This window comes from Garra rufa, chromosome 16 (assembly GCF_049309525.1).
Source record: "Garra rufa chromosome 16, GarRuf1.0, whole genome shotgun sequence".
Taxonomy (NCBI): domain Eukaryota; kingdom Metazoa; phylum Chordata; class Actinopteri; order Cypriniformes; family Cyprinidae; genus Garra; species Garra rufa.
The window spans coordinates 27,591,741-27,606,912 of record NC_133376.1 but is presented as its reverse complement, the minus strand read 5'-3'; the positions used below and the strand labels follow the sequence as shown (position 1 = coordinate 27,606,912).

Below are 15,172 nucleotides of genomic sequence, written 5' to 3'. Positions count from 1 at the left end.
GGATACCAGCGGTCATATCTCCTTTGAATAAAATCAGTTATGTGTTCATTTGATAAACTGCCGTGGTATTTTGTATAAAACTGACAGACCTTCTTTGACTTTTTATAAGAGTCTGAAACATCTTTCTATTTGAATAGACTTACTATATAATTGCTTCAGGCTGGAATTCCGTTAATTTATTAAACGTATTGTTAAATTGACGCCACTAAATGACAAAAGTGTGTCCACAGATGCATGTTATAATGTTACTCTGATGTATTAAAAGTTCACAAGCTCTCAACTGACAGTTTATATACAGCTCTATATTATTTCATTGTTGTTATTCCATGTGCTTTCATATAGTTTGCATTAGAAAACTCTTTTCTTTTCTTCCCAGACTCTGAGTAGCTGTTTTGGACTGGACCGAATATCACCACACCTTGTTTTTTGGACAGCTTCATACACAGATGTTACATCATATTCCACTGGATACTTACATGGAATAGATCCAACTCATGTTTTTGTTTTTATTTCTTCATGGATGGCATGGCTTTTGCAGAAACGTGATTTTTCATAGGTGTTTGCAAACTCGTGGGAAATACTAAGCAAAGTTACTGTTCAAGTGAAGTTTCATTCCTAAGATGGATCAGCAGGCAGCTGGAGGGGAGGACCCAAATAAACCCTCCAAAAAGAAGTCCAATGAGGATGAGAGCAAAAACAAAAAACTGGTATGTATTACATTTTCAGGATTCATTTGGTTGCTGTTGTTATTTTGTAGTTATGTAAAACTAAGTAGGAGATTTTGAGGCAACTTTCATGTGTTTGTAAAAAAAAAAATAATAATAATAAAAAAAAGTAGAGTCTGAAATCTTTCCCTCATGGAAAAAAGAAAGTAAAATTAACCTGCATTTTTGCTAAAGACAAATATCAAGTTCCTATAATAGCACATAGTAGAAGGTGCCAGCTTGTAATTGTTAAAGTTGTTGTTTACACGCGTTCATGAAGGACACAAAAGGCCCCCTTTTCATTCAGTGACCCTGACAAAACAATTTCCACACCCTCTAGAGTCCATCTAGACTGTTTAGTACTAAAGAATTTGATCATATATCGATCACCAACTTTCTCTCAAACTTGGAGCATGTTTACACTGCAAAGATTAACCAGCTCAGTCAGTGCTCTCTGGGAAAGCTGTTGAACCTATCAGTGTATTACTTCACAGGACCCTGAACCTCATGATAATGGGCTGTCAAAACACTCTGTGAGTGTCAGTGGGCTCTGTAGTAGCGCTTGTGATAGTGCTGCTGAACCTTTATGGAGGGTTACACTTATCTCAAACGAATAGTAGTGAAACTAAAACAGTTTGTTTCAGTTCTTGCTGGCTGCCTTTTTAAAAGTTTTATATCGTCGTGGAAAGTTTGCTGACTTACTGACCTCAGGGCGAAGAAAGGCCATGTGATAGATGAAGTCTGTTTGTCTGTTGTGTCCAGTGTCAAGCTTATCAGTGGCGTCATGTGATTTTTAAGAAAAATAATGAGTAACTAAAGGCGTCAGTAGTAACGGAACAGTCTGTTGGGATAGCAGTTTGTGTTAAGTATTTGTTGACCCAGAGCCAAGTATTTTTGTATTACCGTATGTCATACCTGTGGGGAACTGATTACTTCATCACTGCTGCACAGCCTTCTCATATTTCATATGGCACGTTTAGTGACCTGGGATTCATTTGCTTTGACGCTTTCTAAATATGTATTGCTGGGTACTGGATGTAGGACAGTCTATTTCAAGATGCCTCCTCATGCATGTATTAATTACTTTACACTTCCCAAATGTTGTGGCCTTGCCTGTAGACTTAACAAAGCTGTCTGAAGATCATTTAGTCATCTTGTAAGGTCTCGGACAGAGCTTATCGTCACAGCAGGGTTTCAGATCAAGCGGGGTGAATGAGTGTCTAAGTCTGTGTAATCCGCATATGCGTTGTAACTTTGCTTAACAGCTTGTCTCCAGTCAAATGAGCGTGTCCTGTACCAGCTTCATAATGACAGCGCTCTTTTGGGAGCTGCAGGAATCCATCCGTTTATGAGCTCCATTTGCCTTGAGGAATGTAAACCTTTGGAAGCCAGATGGAGACTTTCTGATAGCTGTATTTGTAGCTGTAGTTGAACAGTACCCTGTAAGTAGCGTGGTAGGAATACTATGGCTAACTTTTTGCATTCAAGGCTTGCACAAATTTTGTGGAATATGGGTGTGTTGTAATACTTGTTTATGATTAGTTGGTGTGTAGATCCTTATATTCCCAAGGAACGGCTAGGAAGTCTCCATGAGGGGAGCGGGTGTGGCTTGTGAAGTTGAAAAAAAACCAAAAAAACACATTTTGTCTGCTAGTGGGGTGGTTCTCAGCCAGGGGGCCGCGGGCCTGCTAGGGGGCCTCGGCACATTACCAAGGGGGCCATAAGCTTTAAAATAAGCTAAAACAGCAACTCAACAACAGTCATTATTAATCAAGAACTGGGCTCCCACAGTTTTGGAAAACTCTGAATACAAATAATGGAATTTTAAAGGTGTGATTCTGCATGGAAAGTCAGAAGTTTCTGTTTTAATATTCACTATTGTATAAAGTTTGTGTATGGACGTTTTTTTTTTTTATTTGAGAGAGAGACAGAAGTCTCTTAGATCCAGTAAGGCTGCATTAGATCAAAAATACTGTAACAACAGTAAAACAATAATGTTATACAAATACAATTTACAATAGCTTTTTTCTGTTATTATTTTAAAATATTATTTATTCCTGTGATAACCAGTCTTTATATTATCATTCTCCTATGATGGTTTAGTGCTCAGTAAAGAACAGCATTTATTTGAAATAGATTGTTTGTAAAAAGTACACTTTTGATTAATTTTAATGCATATCTGGTGAATAGAAATATATATATATTTTTTTTTTCCCAAAAATATTTGTACTGACTCCAGACTTTTGAACAGTAGTGTAATGTGTCTAGTTATATTAAGCTATATGTGACCCTGGACCACAAAACCAGTCATAACGGTTGCGTTCACACAGGGCTTCAACGCTTCCCATTGACTTTGAATGGGTGACGTCAAGTGTTGCCGAAAAGAACTCTGGATCCGTCGGCGGCACTTCACTGGCGTTGCTCGCGGCAGAAGTTGAGAATTTTTCGAATTTTTTGACGGAAGCGTCAGCCAGTCAGGATCGCTCTATGCAAATACAGTAGCCAGGCGGTAGCCAATCACGTTCATCCTGTTCAAGAGCAGCAAACTGAGGATACATTTTTAAATGGAGGAGAAACTCATTATTGCGATGGGCAATCACCTGGTCCTTTATGACTAATCGCTTTTTATGTACCGGGATTCATATCGGAGAGACCAGGCGTGGAAGGAGGTGTCTAATTTCATTGGCTGACGCTGCTATGACCATGGCGTCAGTGCCAAACTTCAGCCACAGGTATATTTGTAGCAATAGCCAAAAATACATTGTATGGGTCAAAATTATCGATTTTTCTTTTATGCCAAAAATCATTAGAATATTAAGTTAAGATTGTGTTCAATGAAGATATTTTGTAAATGTCCTACTGTAAATATATCAAAACTTAATTTTGATTAGTAATATGCATTGCTAAGAACTTCATTTGGACCTTTACTTTTGGAACTTTAAAGGCGATTTTCTCAATATTTAGATTTTTTTGCTCCGTCAGATTCCAGATTTCAAATAGTTTTGTCTCGGCCAGATATTGGCCTATCCTAACAAACCATTCATAAATGGAACGCTTATTTATTCAGCTTTCAAATTATCTATACATCTTAATATAAAAAAATGGACCCTTATGACTGGTTTTGTGGTTCAGGGTCACATATGAGCGCAATAAAAAATAACGCAGATAGAAATGACTAAGAAATGGCTATTTGTGAGTAGACAAATCTGTTTAAAAAATGTATCTCGTAATCACAAACAAGTGGAGAAATCATGTAAATTCATTATTCATTGAAAAAAAAAAGGTGTGAACCCTGACAAGCATTTAATCCTTGTAACATATGGATTAACGGACTTTAATTTAATCGGTTTAATATATTGTCACTGTTGGTTGCAAACAAGCAGCTTTGTCACAGCAGAAGTACCAGAAACATTTATGGCCTTAACACTAGAGGATGTTGAGGCTTCCACACACTCACACAAACTCAAGCCTTAACACTGATGTCATTCTTTCTACCACTAGTGATCTCACCATTGCCCACCCCGTGGTTGATTCGGTGCCAGGCATGGCCTCTGTTGCTTAACTTTTCTGCGTACATGAGAAGTCCAAAACTTCTGCTGTTGCACAATATCTTTTGGCAAAATTGAGGAAGTCATCCACTAGAAGGGTGGTCAAGTTTAGAATCATCCAGACTTTTTAGCTTTCTCTCAGCAACAAGTTAGTCTCCAGCATCTAGATTATGATTAGAGGGATGGAATGCATTTGTTTGTTGAGTAGATGCATAACAGTGGCATTGACGTTGGTTGTAGTTTATTGCATAATTTTATTGGAAAGTAGAGTATTTGTAAGAGAATGGAGCACACATCTATGACAGCTTAAAGTGGGGTGGTGCTTCATGACGGGAGTGAAGTATAATACTTAATGTAAGAGTTTTTAATGACTGGTCAGAGGGGATTCAGGGTGAAATAACCTTATATGGCTTGTTGTTGCTGCTGTTTTCAGCAAATGTTACGCGTGATCATAAGGGTAGGGATTCTTAAGGGTAGCATTGTTTGTGAATAGTGGTTCAAATAAATAAACTGTATATATTTTTAAAACAAAACAAGTTGTGGCTTTTTGAATTAGAGTTAGACACGGCATATATTTAAGCAGTGATGTGAAGTCACGCTTGCAGTAACTTGTAGCCACAAAGCAAGCAGAAGTCATTCATTGTTTGTGGGAGTTGACAATTTGACAGCTTTTGTTTGTGACTGAGCTTAGGTGTGACTATCAACTCAACAAAGTTGGAAAAAGTGGTTTTGCTGTTTTATGCAATTTGTCTGGATAAAAATGGTGCATGGAAAATCATGTTAGAAGTTGTCAGTGGTATAAGTGAGTTTTTAGTCATGTCTCATCTTGCTAATGCTTATGCATATGCACTGCTGTAACTTATAAACAAACACATTCACCTGCATAATCTTAAAGGGTTATTTCACCCAAAAATGAAAATTAGACCATTATTTTCTCACCCCCCAGGTATCCTTGGTGTATATGACTTTCTTCTTTCAGATGAATCCAATCTGAGTTATATTAAAAATTGTTCTGGCTTACTCAAGCCTTATAATGGCAGTGGGTGGGTGTTTCTCTTTGACAGTCCAGAACAAGTCCAATAAAGTGCATCCATCCATAATAAAAAGTGCCTCACACAGGTCTCCTGTTATGTGTTTTTTTTTGTAAGAAAAATATCCATATTTAAAACGTAAAAATCACTTTAATCTAGCTAACAGTCGCACACGGAAGCAGCTTCTGCCGGATGACATATGATGTAGGCATTGTGCATGTGCCACTCAAAACTGCCGGATGTGCAGCGGAGAGACCGAAACAAAACAATAGAAGTACATAACGTGGATTTGTAAAGAAAAAATATTGGACGATGTCGAAATAAGCCAAGAGGAGACTGGTTTTCCTTTGCTAAAGTTAGGAAACTTTGCCTTCTTTTCTCCTGTAAACAAATGTTGGTTTTCATGAGACTCACAGGTGCAACACCGATATCCGACGTCATCCGCCCGGAGCTGCTACCATGTACCATGCATTGATTTGCTGCAGGAGACCTTTATTCACCCCCCCAGAGCTATGTGAGACACTTTTTATTATGTATGGATGCACTTTATTGGACTTGTTTTGGAAGAGAAACACCCACCCACAGCCATGATAAAGCTTCGGAGAGCCAGAAAATTTTTAAATATAACTCCGATTGGATTCGTCTGAAAGAAGGAAGTCATATACACCTAGGGTGCCTGAAGGGTGAGTAAATGATGGGCTAATTTTCGGTTTTGGGTGAACTAGCCCTTTAATATCAGTAATATTTATTTTGCTAAATGTTTCTGTTTGGCCAAAAAGTGTCCTTAGCTTTTGTTAAAAGTTCTGTCTAATTATTAAATAAACAAATGCTGTAATACTGTTTTCATATACCGAGTCCATGTCCAAGTTGTGTCAATAGGGTGCAGACACAAGCAAGAAATTTAAAATGATTTATTTCAAATTATGCTGGGCTATACTGGTCACTTTGTCATATTAATTTCAATTTTAGAAATTTTTACTTTTATTGCAGAAATGTATGTATGCAGCCATCAAAAAATGTGAGAAAAGGCGAAAAAAAGAGTTTCCATTGCAGTTTTGCAAAATATTGTTTTTCCAAATTGCTTGGGAAAAAAAAAAATCTATATTCAGAGGTTGCGTTAACTGAAAATTGTCCGTCATTGACAGTGTGGCAGCAGAGACAAACAAAAACGAAACTGTCACAAATCTTTTGCTATACGTTTGATTATGCACAGGCGACTACACAGAAGCTACAATGATCCATCACGCCACATTAAAGAGTGCCAAAACGGTATTTTTTATTTGAATTTCCTATTGAAATGGACAGAATTTGAAATTTGAGACTTTGTTGCATTGTGATTTATTGGATGGAAGGCGCACTATGTAGGCTACTTGTTTATTCATCAACTGAAAACAGCATAGACCAAAAGATCGACTAGGATTTATGAATCGATATTGGTTATAAAATGAGTATATATTTAAATAGCTGTCACTGTGGGGTGTAGTGTTGAACATGAAAAGTTACGCAGTCTCATCTGTTCATCTGTTCTCTTCAAAATAAATGCATAAGCCTATATCGCCCTGTAGGTTCATAATTAAAAATGAAAATGTGAACAAACATAAATGCAATTAAATGTGGAATTATAATTAAAATATGAAAATTAAAATGACGGGTAATAATGGATTATGAAGGAATCAAACTGACGGACAATGTTAAAGTCTAACGCAACCTCTGATATATATCTATATGTAATTCGACCCTGTCTAATATAAAGATCTATATATTTTACCATTAACATTTAAAATTTGATGGTTTTAGTTATGGTCAGTTATGGATAAAGGAATACCTACCAGCAACCAGCAGATGTGGCGACCCCGTTGTGAACTGGCTTTACTGTGGGGGTGGACACAATCTATGGACAACTTATGTGTTGCCAATAGATTCCAGCATTGAATATGTATGTTCGTTTGGATGAGAGCCATCACTGGTCTTATGATAAATCTGTCCTGAGCTGGATTAGAGGAAGGTTATAACCCCTGGAGCAAGCTGAGCGTTATCACAGAGCATTAGATTTCTGTAATGCACTGGGGCTAATCTTTACAGTCAGCACCAGGATCAGACTCACAGGGAGAGAAAAGAGGCAAGAGAAGGCAGTAAGAATGCAGCATTTGTTTACAACTTTCAGATTGGGAATGACATCATAGATCCTCAGTTTGATCCACAGCTTTGTTTGTGCTACAAATAAGGACAAACATAGCTTTGGCACTTCTGTATAGTTTTCTTATGCGATGTTTACACTCTTAAGTGTCAGTTCTTTTTTTGCACCCGACTTGCAATGTGGAATAATGTGAGTTTTGCATTTATGCAATGAATGTCTTCAGTAGTCTTTTAGCTGGGTCTTAGCATACCGGATGAAGTCATGAAAGCGGAATTCGCATACCAGTGCGTTTCCTCAAAAGGCATTCCTGAGCACAGACTGAATGGAAGTTTACCTCCATTAAATTCCATTGGAAATGAATTAAAATCTTAAAATAGAATATAAGCCTGGCTGTGGTTATGTAACATACCATAACGGAGCACAGATTACAGCAGACGATCAGTACAGCATGTCCTCGTGTAGTCATGCTGCAAGTGACCAAATTGAAATACACTGTGTTTCTTGTGAAAACCAGTGACCCTGAAAAGTAACTATCTACCTGTGTTAATAAAGAATACACAGAAATTAATGGGAGTTGGTGTGGAGGCCTTGGCTCTGCAGCATTATTCAAAGCAGAGGTGTGAATAGCCAGATTCAACATGTGAAACAGACTTGAATCATTCCTCAGCATTGCTGTGAGCTGTTTTGTGAAGACATGTAAAAAGAAATGGTGTGCTGCATTTGGGTGTTTCTGACTTCTAATACTCATCAGGATAATTTTGACAGTCTTGGGTGTGTTGTAAAAGTACATGTGTAAATAACCTTTGGTTGATTTATCGTGAGAAAAAAATAACGGAGGCAGCTGTGTTTGGTTTCCCTTCAACAAATGTAACATCTCTCCCAAGCCATGTTAAAAACATTGACTGACTTGTCAGTGTTGTTTAAATTCATAATTATTGATCTTAATGGAAATATACAGTGGTGTGAAAAAAGTGTTGGCTGCCTTGTTGATTTTTTATTTTTTTGCATGTTTGTCACACTTTAATGTTTCAGATCATCAAACAAATTGTTTTACATGCAGTTTTAATGACGTTTTTTTATTATGAAGGGAAAACAAAATCCAAACCCACATGGCCCTGTGTGAAAAAGTGTTTGCCACTTAACCCTCTGGGGCCTGAGGGTGTTTTGAGGCCCTGAAGAAGTTTGACATGCCCTGACATTTGTTGTTTTTTCAGTATCTTAAAAACATTTTAATGGCTAAAGTCTGATTACATTGTAATCAGCACATATTGGGCTACAATAATATTTAAGCAACATTAATGTACATGGATGTGTTTTTGAGAAAACTACGTTTATGCGTGGTTAGTGAAAAACTAAAGTTTTGAAGTCACTGAAATAAGGCCATGAAGCACATATAGGACATTTCTTTACAAGACTTTTGATAATTGGATGTCGTAGGCTAGAATTTTATCAACCAAATGATGTGAAAATCATCTCGTTCACTCGTTCAGAAAAAACAATATATTGATGTAAATTTTCTAAAACATGTTTTGTGATCGAAAGGGATTATTCATAGGTGTGGCAATGGCCCATGAATATTTAGCAATTCACACCTGAAAGACAAAAGGGCCCTCCCTAATGGCCCCATCAATGACTGACTTGACTAGCAGAAGAAGAAACAATGTGAGAAGATTAAAAAAAAATCGTTTTTTTAGATTATTTATATTTTATTTACAACACAGTATAATCAAAACATACATAATGAAGGTCAAAGACACAATATTGAGCTCCCTCATCTAACCACACAGATGTGCACAGACTTTGTGGCATTTCTGAAAACTTTTTCTGAATTCAGTTCAACAAATAAATCTTACCTGATATTAAAGTGTGTGCACTTTAAATATCTGTATTTGTACTGTACTTTTATCTGTATCATCTGAAGTTTGTACAGTGCTCTCAGAGGAAAACAGTTTGAAGAGACTCAAGGAAAGGACAGCAAGATTCATCTGTTGAGCAGGTTTCTGAGCACTAAAAACAACAACAGCAAAACATCTGTGAGCCTATTCATATTAGGAGCATCTATAATAAATAAATACACACACACACACACACACACACTACCAGGCAAAGGTTTGGACACACTTCCCTTTACAGGGGAATAACTGGTATATAGTATATAGTCATAGATTCTAGCATTTGTACTAATGTAAAAAAGGACATGTAATATCTGAGAAACTAATAATTATTGTTTAGCACTATATTACGAATAAACGTGATGTAAACATACATTCAGTGTAAACACACATATTACTTTTACACCCTACTGTTATACAATAAAATAAATTAATATGATCTTGCATCTTACATAAACATATTGTCATAAATGCATCTTACAGTCATAAACACATCGTTTTCTAAAACATAAAAAATATCCTGGCATAGTTAGAGATGCAATGCAATCAAACGTACTTCATAATGTTTCATTTGATAAAGTCAGGAATTATAGTTTGGAATAAGTCTAACTAGAAAAATGTGTACACGTTTCGTCAAAGTAAATAACAGCGAAAGCTAGTAGGAAAATGAAAGTAAGACTTACTCATGTAAATGTCTCCTCCTGCTGGGTTTGCGTCGCATCACGTCCTTCTTATGATTGAGGCAAATATAAGTCTTATTCCTCACAGCATGTCTTCGTTTCAGAAACGAACTGTAACCAAGATGAACTTGAAAAGACGTGTTTCTTTGTTTGCGGTGATGTGGGAGTTTCCTTGCCGCGCTTGTAGCACATGGCTAATTTAAATATCAATCGTTCTTCGCACGTGGGCGTGATCTCATTAGATATAATCAGTTGCAACTGGATAGACTAGACATACCTTTTGTTTCATATGGATTACTTTATTACAGAATATTTGTTTTCGCTAAAGCTTACTTTTTTTAAAAGCATACATATCAAGCTTTCTGTAGATACCACTCTTCTGTTTGTGTGCTGAGTATTCACCGAGTTTGAATGATTTAAGTGACGCATTTCTAAAAGCAGTTCGCGGAGACAGAGAAAACAGAAATCACACTGTTTGTTTTCTTTATTCTATAAAAAAAAAGCACAGCGTTCTTTTGCTCTTGTTAGTGTGCACAAATCAAACTACACACTTAACAGCTTCCAATGATGTATAGCTCTAATTTGTATGCCTGAGACCGACAAAGTATTTTTAGTGTCTTTTGCACTGATCTTAAAAAAAGTAGGTTGGTCACGCCGGCGTGACCGTCGGCCCCAGGGGGTTAAACGTAATAACTGGTTGGGCCACCCTTAGCAGCAACAACTGTAATCAAGCTTTTGCGATAACTTGCAATGAGTCTGTTACAGCGCTGTGCAGGAATTTTGGCCCACTCATCTTGGCAGAACTGTTGTAATTCAGCCACATTGGAGGGTTTTCGAGCATTAACTTCCTTTTTAAGGTCATGCCACAGCATCTCAATAGGATTCAGGTCAGGACTTTGACTAGGCCACTCCAAAGTCTTCATTCTGTTTATTTCGAACCCAAATTTGCTTCAGCTTGAGGTCACGAACAGATGGCCGGACATTGTCCTTCAGGATTTTTTGGTAGACAGCAGAATTCATGTTCCATTTATCACAGCAAGTCTTCCAGAAGCACCAAAGCAGCCCCAGACTATCACACTACCACCACTAGGGGTGGGCGGTACACCGGTGTCATAGTCATCACCGGTGTGAGATTGCGCCACGACATGGATTTTCTAATACCGTCAATACCGGTATATTTAAAACATTACATTTTCTTCAAACGTTCAGTTGTGGTCTGAATACCTGTCCTTATACTATATATCTTGTTGTAAATAAAAAAGTAAAACATATTCGTATCAGCTTTGCAGGTGGTAAAAGGGGAGTGGCCATTAAACGACTGGTGAAACATCGTGAAAGGTCGGGCCTGTAGCCTATACCAGGGGCGGAGTGGCAATCGGGACGACCGGGACTTTTCCCGGTCGGCCGGCAAAAGGATTTACACAGCGGATCACAAATTGAGCAGGCGCGAGGCGAACGCGACCGGCCTGTTAACTTTTACTTTCGATTTTGTAAAGGGAGCAGCACGTCTTATAATAGATATTTGTCAGTGAGTACAAGCTTGCAACAAATCCTCCAGTCTATTTTTGTCATCTCTCTTTACTTTCGACCCGTGATCATTCAAATCTAAAGGTCATTGTACACTGAGTCCGATTTTCGTATGCGTTTTTTTTTTTTTTTAGTTTTCTCATATTCGCCATCCTTATCAAAATGCTTATTATGGATGTGAAAATGCAGAAAATCAAACACGATCCAAATTTTTTTATGACGGACGAAAGTTTCAGAGGCAGTGTGTAAACTCTATTAACATAACCTGTATTTTTTTTAACGTGCAAAAATGTCGGACGAAAATTTCGTACTCATGTGTGCAAAGACATTAACTCCAGCAGCTCTTGTTGGATGCAGGGTTGCCAAGTCTGCGTTTTCCCCCACAGAATTGGTCTACTTTTAAACTGTTGCCATGGGTTGATTTCCCCCAGTTATTTAAAGGTTGTAAATATTGCAGAAATTAAATTTCAATAAAAAATATTTTTTTGTTTTGTTGTACACTGTTAAGTAAGATCTTTAGGTTTTTTGCAAAATAAATATGTTGAGAATGCATAATACTCTCCCATGTCTCTTTTTGATAAGGATACCTACCATATACTTATTATATTATGAAAATATTAACTTTATTCACATACTAAATGGACAGGACAGGCTACTCCTCCGAAAATGTACCAAAAAAAGTAATACCGTGATATTATACCGGCACCGTTCAAAAGATGAAAAATACCGTGATATTAATTTTAGGTCATATCGCCCACCCCTAACCACCACCATATTTTACTGTTGGTATGGTGTTCTTTTTCTGAAATGCTGTGTTACTTTCATGCCAGATGTAATGGGACACACACCTTCCAAAAAGTTAAACTTTTATCTTGTCCCAAAAGTCTTGGGGATCATCAAGATGTGTTTAGGCATAACTGAGACAAGCCTTTATGTTCTTTTTGCTCAGCAGCGGTTTTCGTCTTGGAACTCTGCCATGCAGGCCATTTTGCCTAGTCTCTTTCTTATGGTGGAGTCATGAACACTGACATTAACTGAGGCAAAAGAGACCTGCAGTTCTTTAGATGTTGTTGTGGGGTCTTTTGTGTCATTCTTGGATGGGTCGTCGCTGCGCTCCTGGGGTAATTTTGGTCGGCCGGCCACTCCTGGGAAGGTTCAACACTGTGGATAATGGCTCTCACTGTGGTTCGTTGGAGTCCCAAAACTTTAGAAATGGCTTTATAACCTTTTCCAGACTGATAGATCTCAATTACTTTCTTTCTCATTTGTTCCTGAATTTCTTTGGATCTCAACATGGTGTGTAGCTTTTGATGATCTTTTGGTCTACTTCACTTTGTCAGGCAGGTCCTATTTAGGTGATTTCTTGATTGCAAACAGGTGTGGCAATAATCAGGCCTGGGTGTGGCTAGAGAAACTGGGGGGAGGGGCTATGTGGGTTTAGATTTTTTTGTTAACTTTTTTTTTTTTTTTTACTAACAAATTTAACAAATTATTTATCTCTTAAGAACTTGCTACCATAAGAACTTGATACATGGGCACTTTTATTCCAATTCTGTTAATGCATTTTATAGTAGTATGGGATTTTTTCATGTAAGTGACCCTGGACCACAACCTGTAAAAGTAATTTTTTTGATGTATGTTTGTTAGGATAGGAAAATATTTGGCCGAGATAACAATTATTTAAAAATCTGGAATCTGAGAGTGCAAAAAAAAATAATAATAATAAAATAAAAAAATAATTGAGAAAATAGTTTTTAAAGTTGTCCAAATGAAGTTCTTAGCAATGCATATTACTAATCAAAATTTAGTTTTGATATATTTGCTGTAGGAAATTGACAAAATACCTGAATGATTTTTGGCATAAAAGAAAAATCGATAGTTTTGACCCATACAATGTATTGATGGCTATTGCTACAAATATGCCTGTGCTACTTATGACTGGTCCAGCATTCTGCAAGTCAGACTGAGGTAGATCTGTTTTTGTGGCTGACACAGATGAACGGTATTAAGTTAAACACGGTGTCAAATATAGCAGCTGTGGGTGGAACATCAACTAATATTTTTAACCTCATGAACAGTGCATTGTGGTTATGCATCTTTGCAGGTCTGATCTCTCTTGTGAAACTTTTGAGGTTAGCCTTGTGCATGCAATATATATATATATATATATATATAGGGTTTTGAAAGTCTGAGATCATCTGAGAAACAACTTGTTCTTTTCATTTTTATTATTTAAAAAATGCTATTTGCATTATTAGAGTGAACAATTAAATTAACACACATCCTAGTATTTGGTTAGCTTCTCTTTTGATTAACTGACCCCATATGTTAAAACAACCTGATGGATTGTGATTAAAAAGTTGAAATAATTCTTATACAACATTTTTTTTGAAACTTTACTTCTGGTTTTAAATTAGAATTCCAAACATTTCAATGTGATCTCAGACTTTTGTACCCTGGAATAAATGGTTGAGTTGGCATCTGTAGCTGGCCATTTTAGACAAAGTGGGGGTTGTTGGGGATCTCAGAGAAACTAACAGGAAGTGGAACACATGTTGAGTGTCTCAGGGCTCACAGGAAGTGAGGAAGGGAAGTGCTTTAGTTACACTGGGGGAAGCACAGCCTGATCATTCTGACATCACCCTCTCAAGCAGATGTTTCTGGCAACATTCCAGCACTCTCTTTGTAATGTTCACATTGTCACATTACATTAGCAAGCCATATCAGTTGAAATGGAGCTGAATACTTAATGTTGTCATTTGGGAGGGGGTTCTCTGTCTTCAATCAATCACATGAAATGGCTGTCCAAAAAAAGCTGTTCACACCACCATATCTCTACATGTTTCAGAGAAACATAAACATTGGCTCAGCTTTTCTGAAATAACCAACACACCAAAGACTTTTCCCATGTTAAGGCAACAATGCTCTTGGAATGGGTTATTTCATGAGGGCCCCTCCAGTATTTTGAAGTCATCAGTCATTCCTGGGTTGTGCTGTACAAAGGCAAATACCCTGGAATTTTTTTTAGATGCTAGCATGTTCATTCAAATCATCTGTTTGTTTGCATGTTGTGAACAGTGGAGCTTTGTTTGGTTAGGCAGATGTCTTAATAAAGAAAGGGCCTTTTCATTAAGTCAAAGGCATGAACATATACAAATTTAGTCCTCAGTGACAGTTGTGAGCCAAAATAAGACAGATGACAATCGCACAAAGCAGCTAGTACTTTGGATACAATAACTGGTCTGTTAAAGTTTAAATCTAAAAAGTAAGCAAAAAGACTAAATTTGACTTAATGCACATTCTATACTATGAATGATTTTGCACACTATTCTGAAGAGGAAAAAAAGTTTTTGATAATATATATATACACTTATAACATGCTCCATCTCTGAAACTACTTTAATATTCTGATGAAGTCACAAATGTCTCTATGTATTTATCTATTTAAATTTCCCCCTTTCCAACCATTAGGCTCCATTCTCAAATACATTAACTTTTAACAGTTTTTGATTGATAAAATTTAAGGCCTGTCTTACATTGTCTCATTGAATATCTTGCTTCCCTTAGGAACCAGTTTACAGAATTAAAATTAATTGTGAAGGCTGTTCAATTTTAAAATGATGGAATAACACAGTTTTGCCAGATGTGTCAAT

The 15,172-nt window shown here is 37.0% G+C and overlaps 1 protein-coding gene across 4 annotated transcripts in view; it reads left to right on the top strand.

The window, feature by feature from the left end:
- The first annotated feature begins 382 nt into the window (after nucleotides 1-382).
- Nucleotides 383-15,172, top strand: part of diaph2 (diaphanous-related formin 2) — a 541,097-nt gene continuing 526,307 nt past the window's right edge. For all 4 annotated transcript variants that reach the window (XM_073820077.1, XM_073820079.1, XM_073820078.1 and 1 more), the window contains exon 1: nucleotides 383-707. In XM_073820077.1, coding sequence (XP_073676178.1) covers nucleotides 621-707 — 87 coding nt within the window. In that variant the 5' untranslated portion in view covers nucleotides 383-620. The remainder of the gene's footprint in view (nucleotides 708-15,172) is intronic.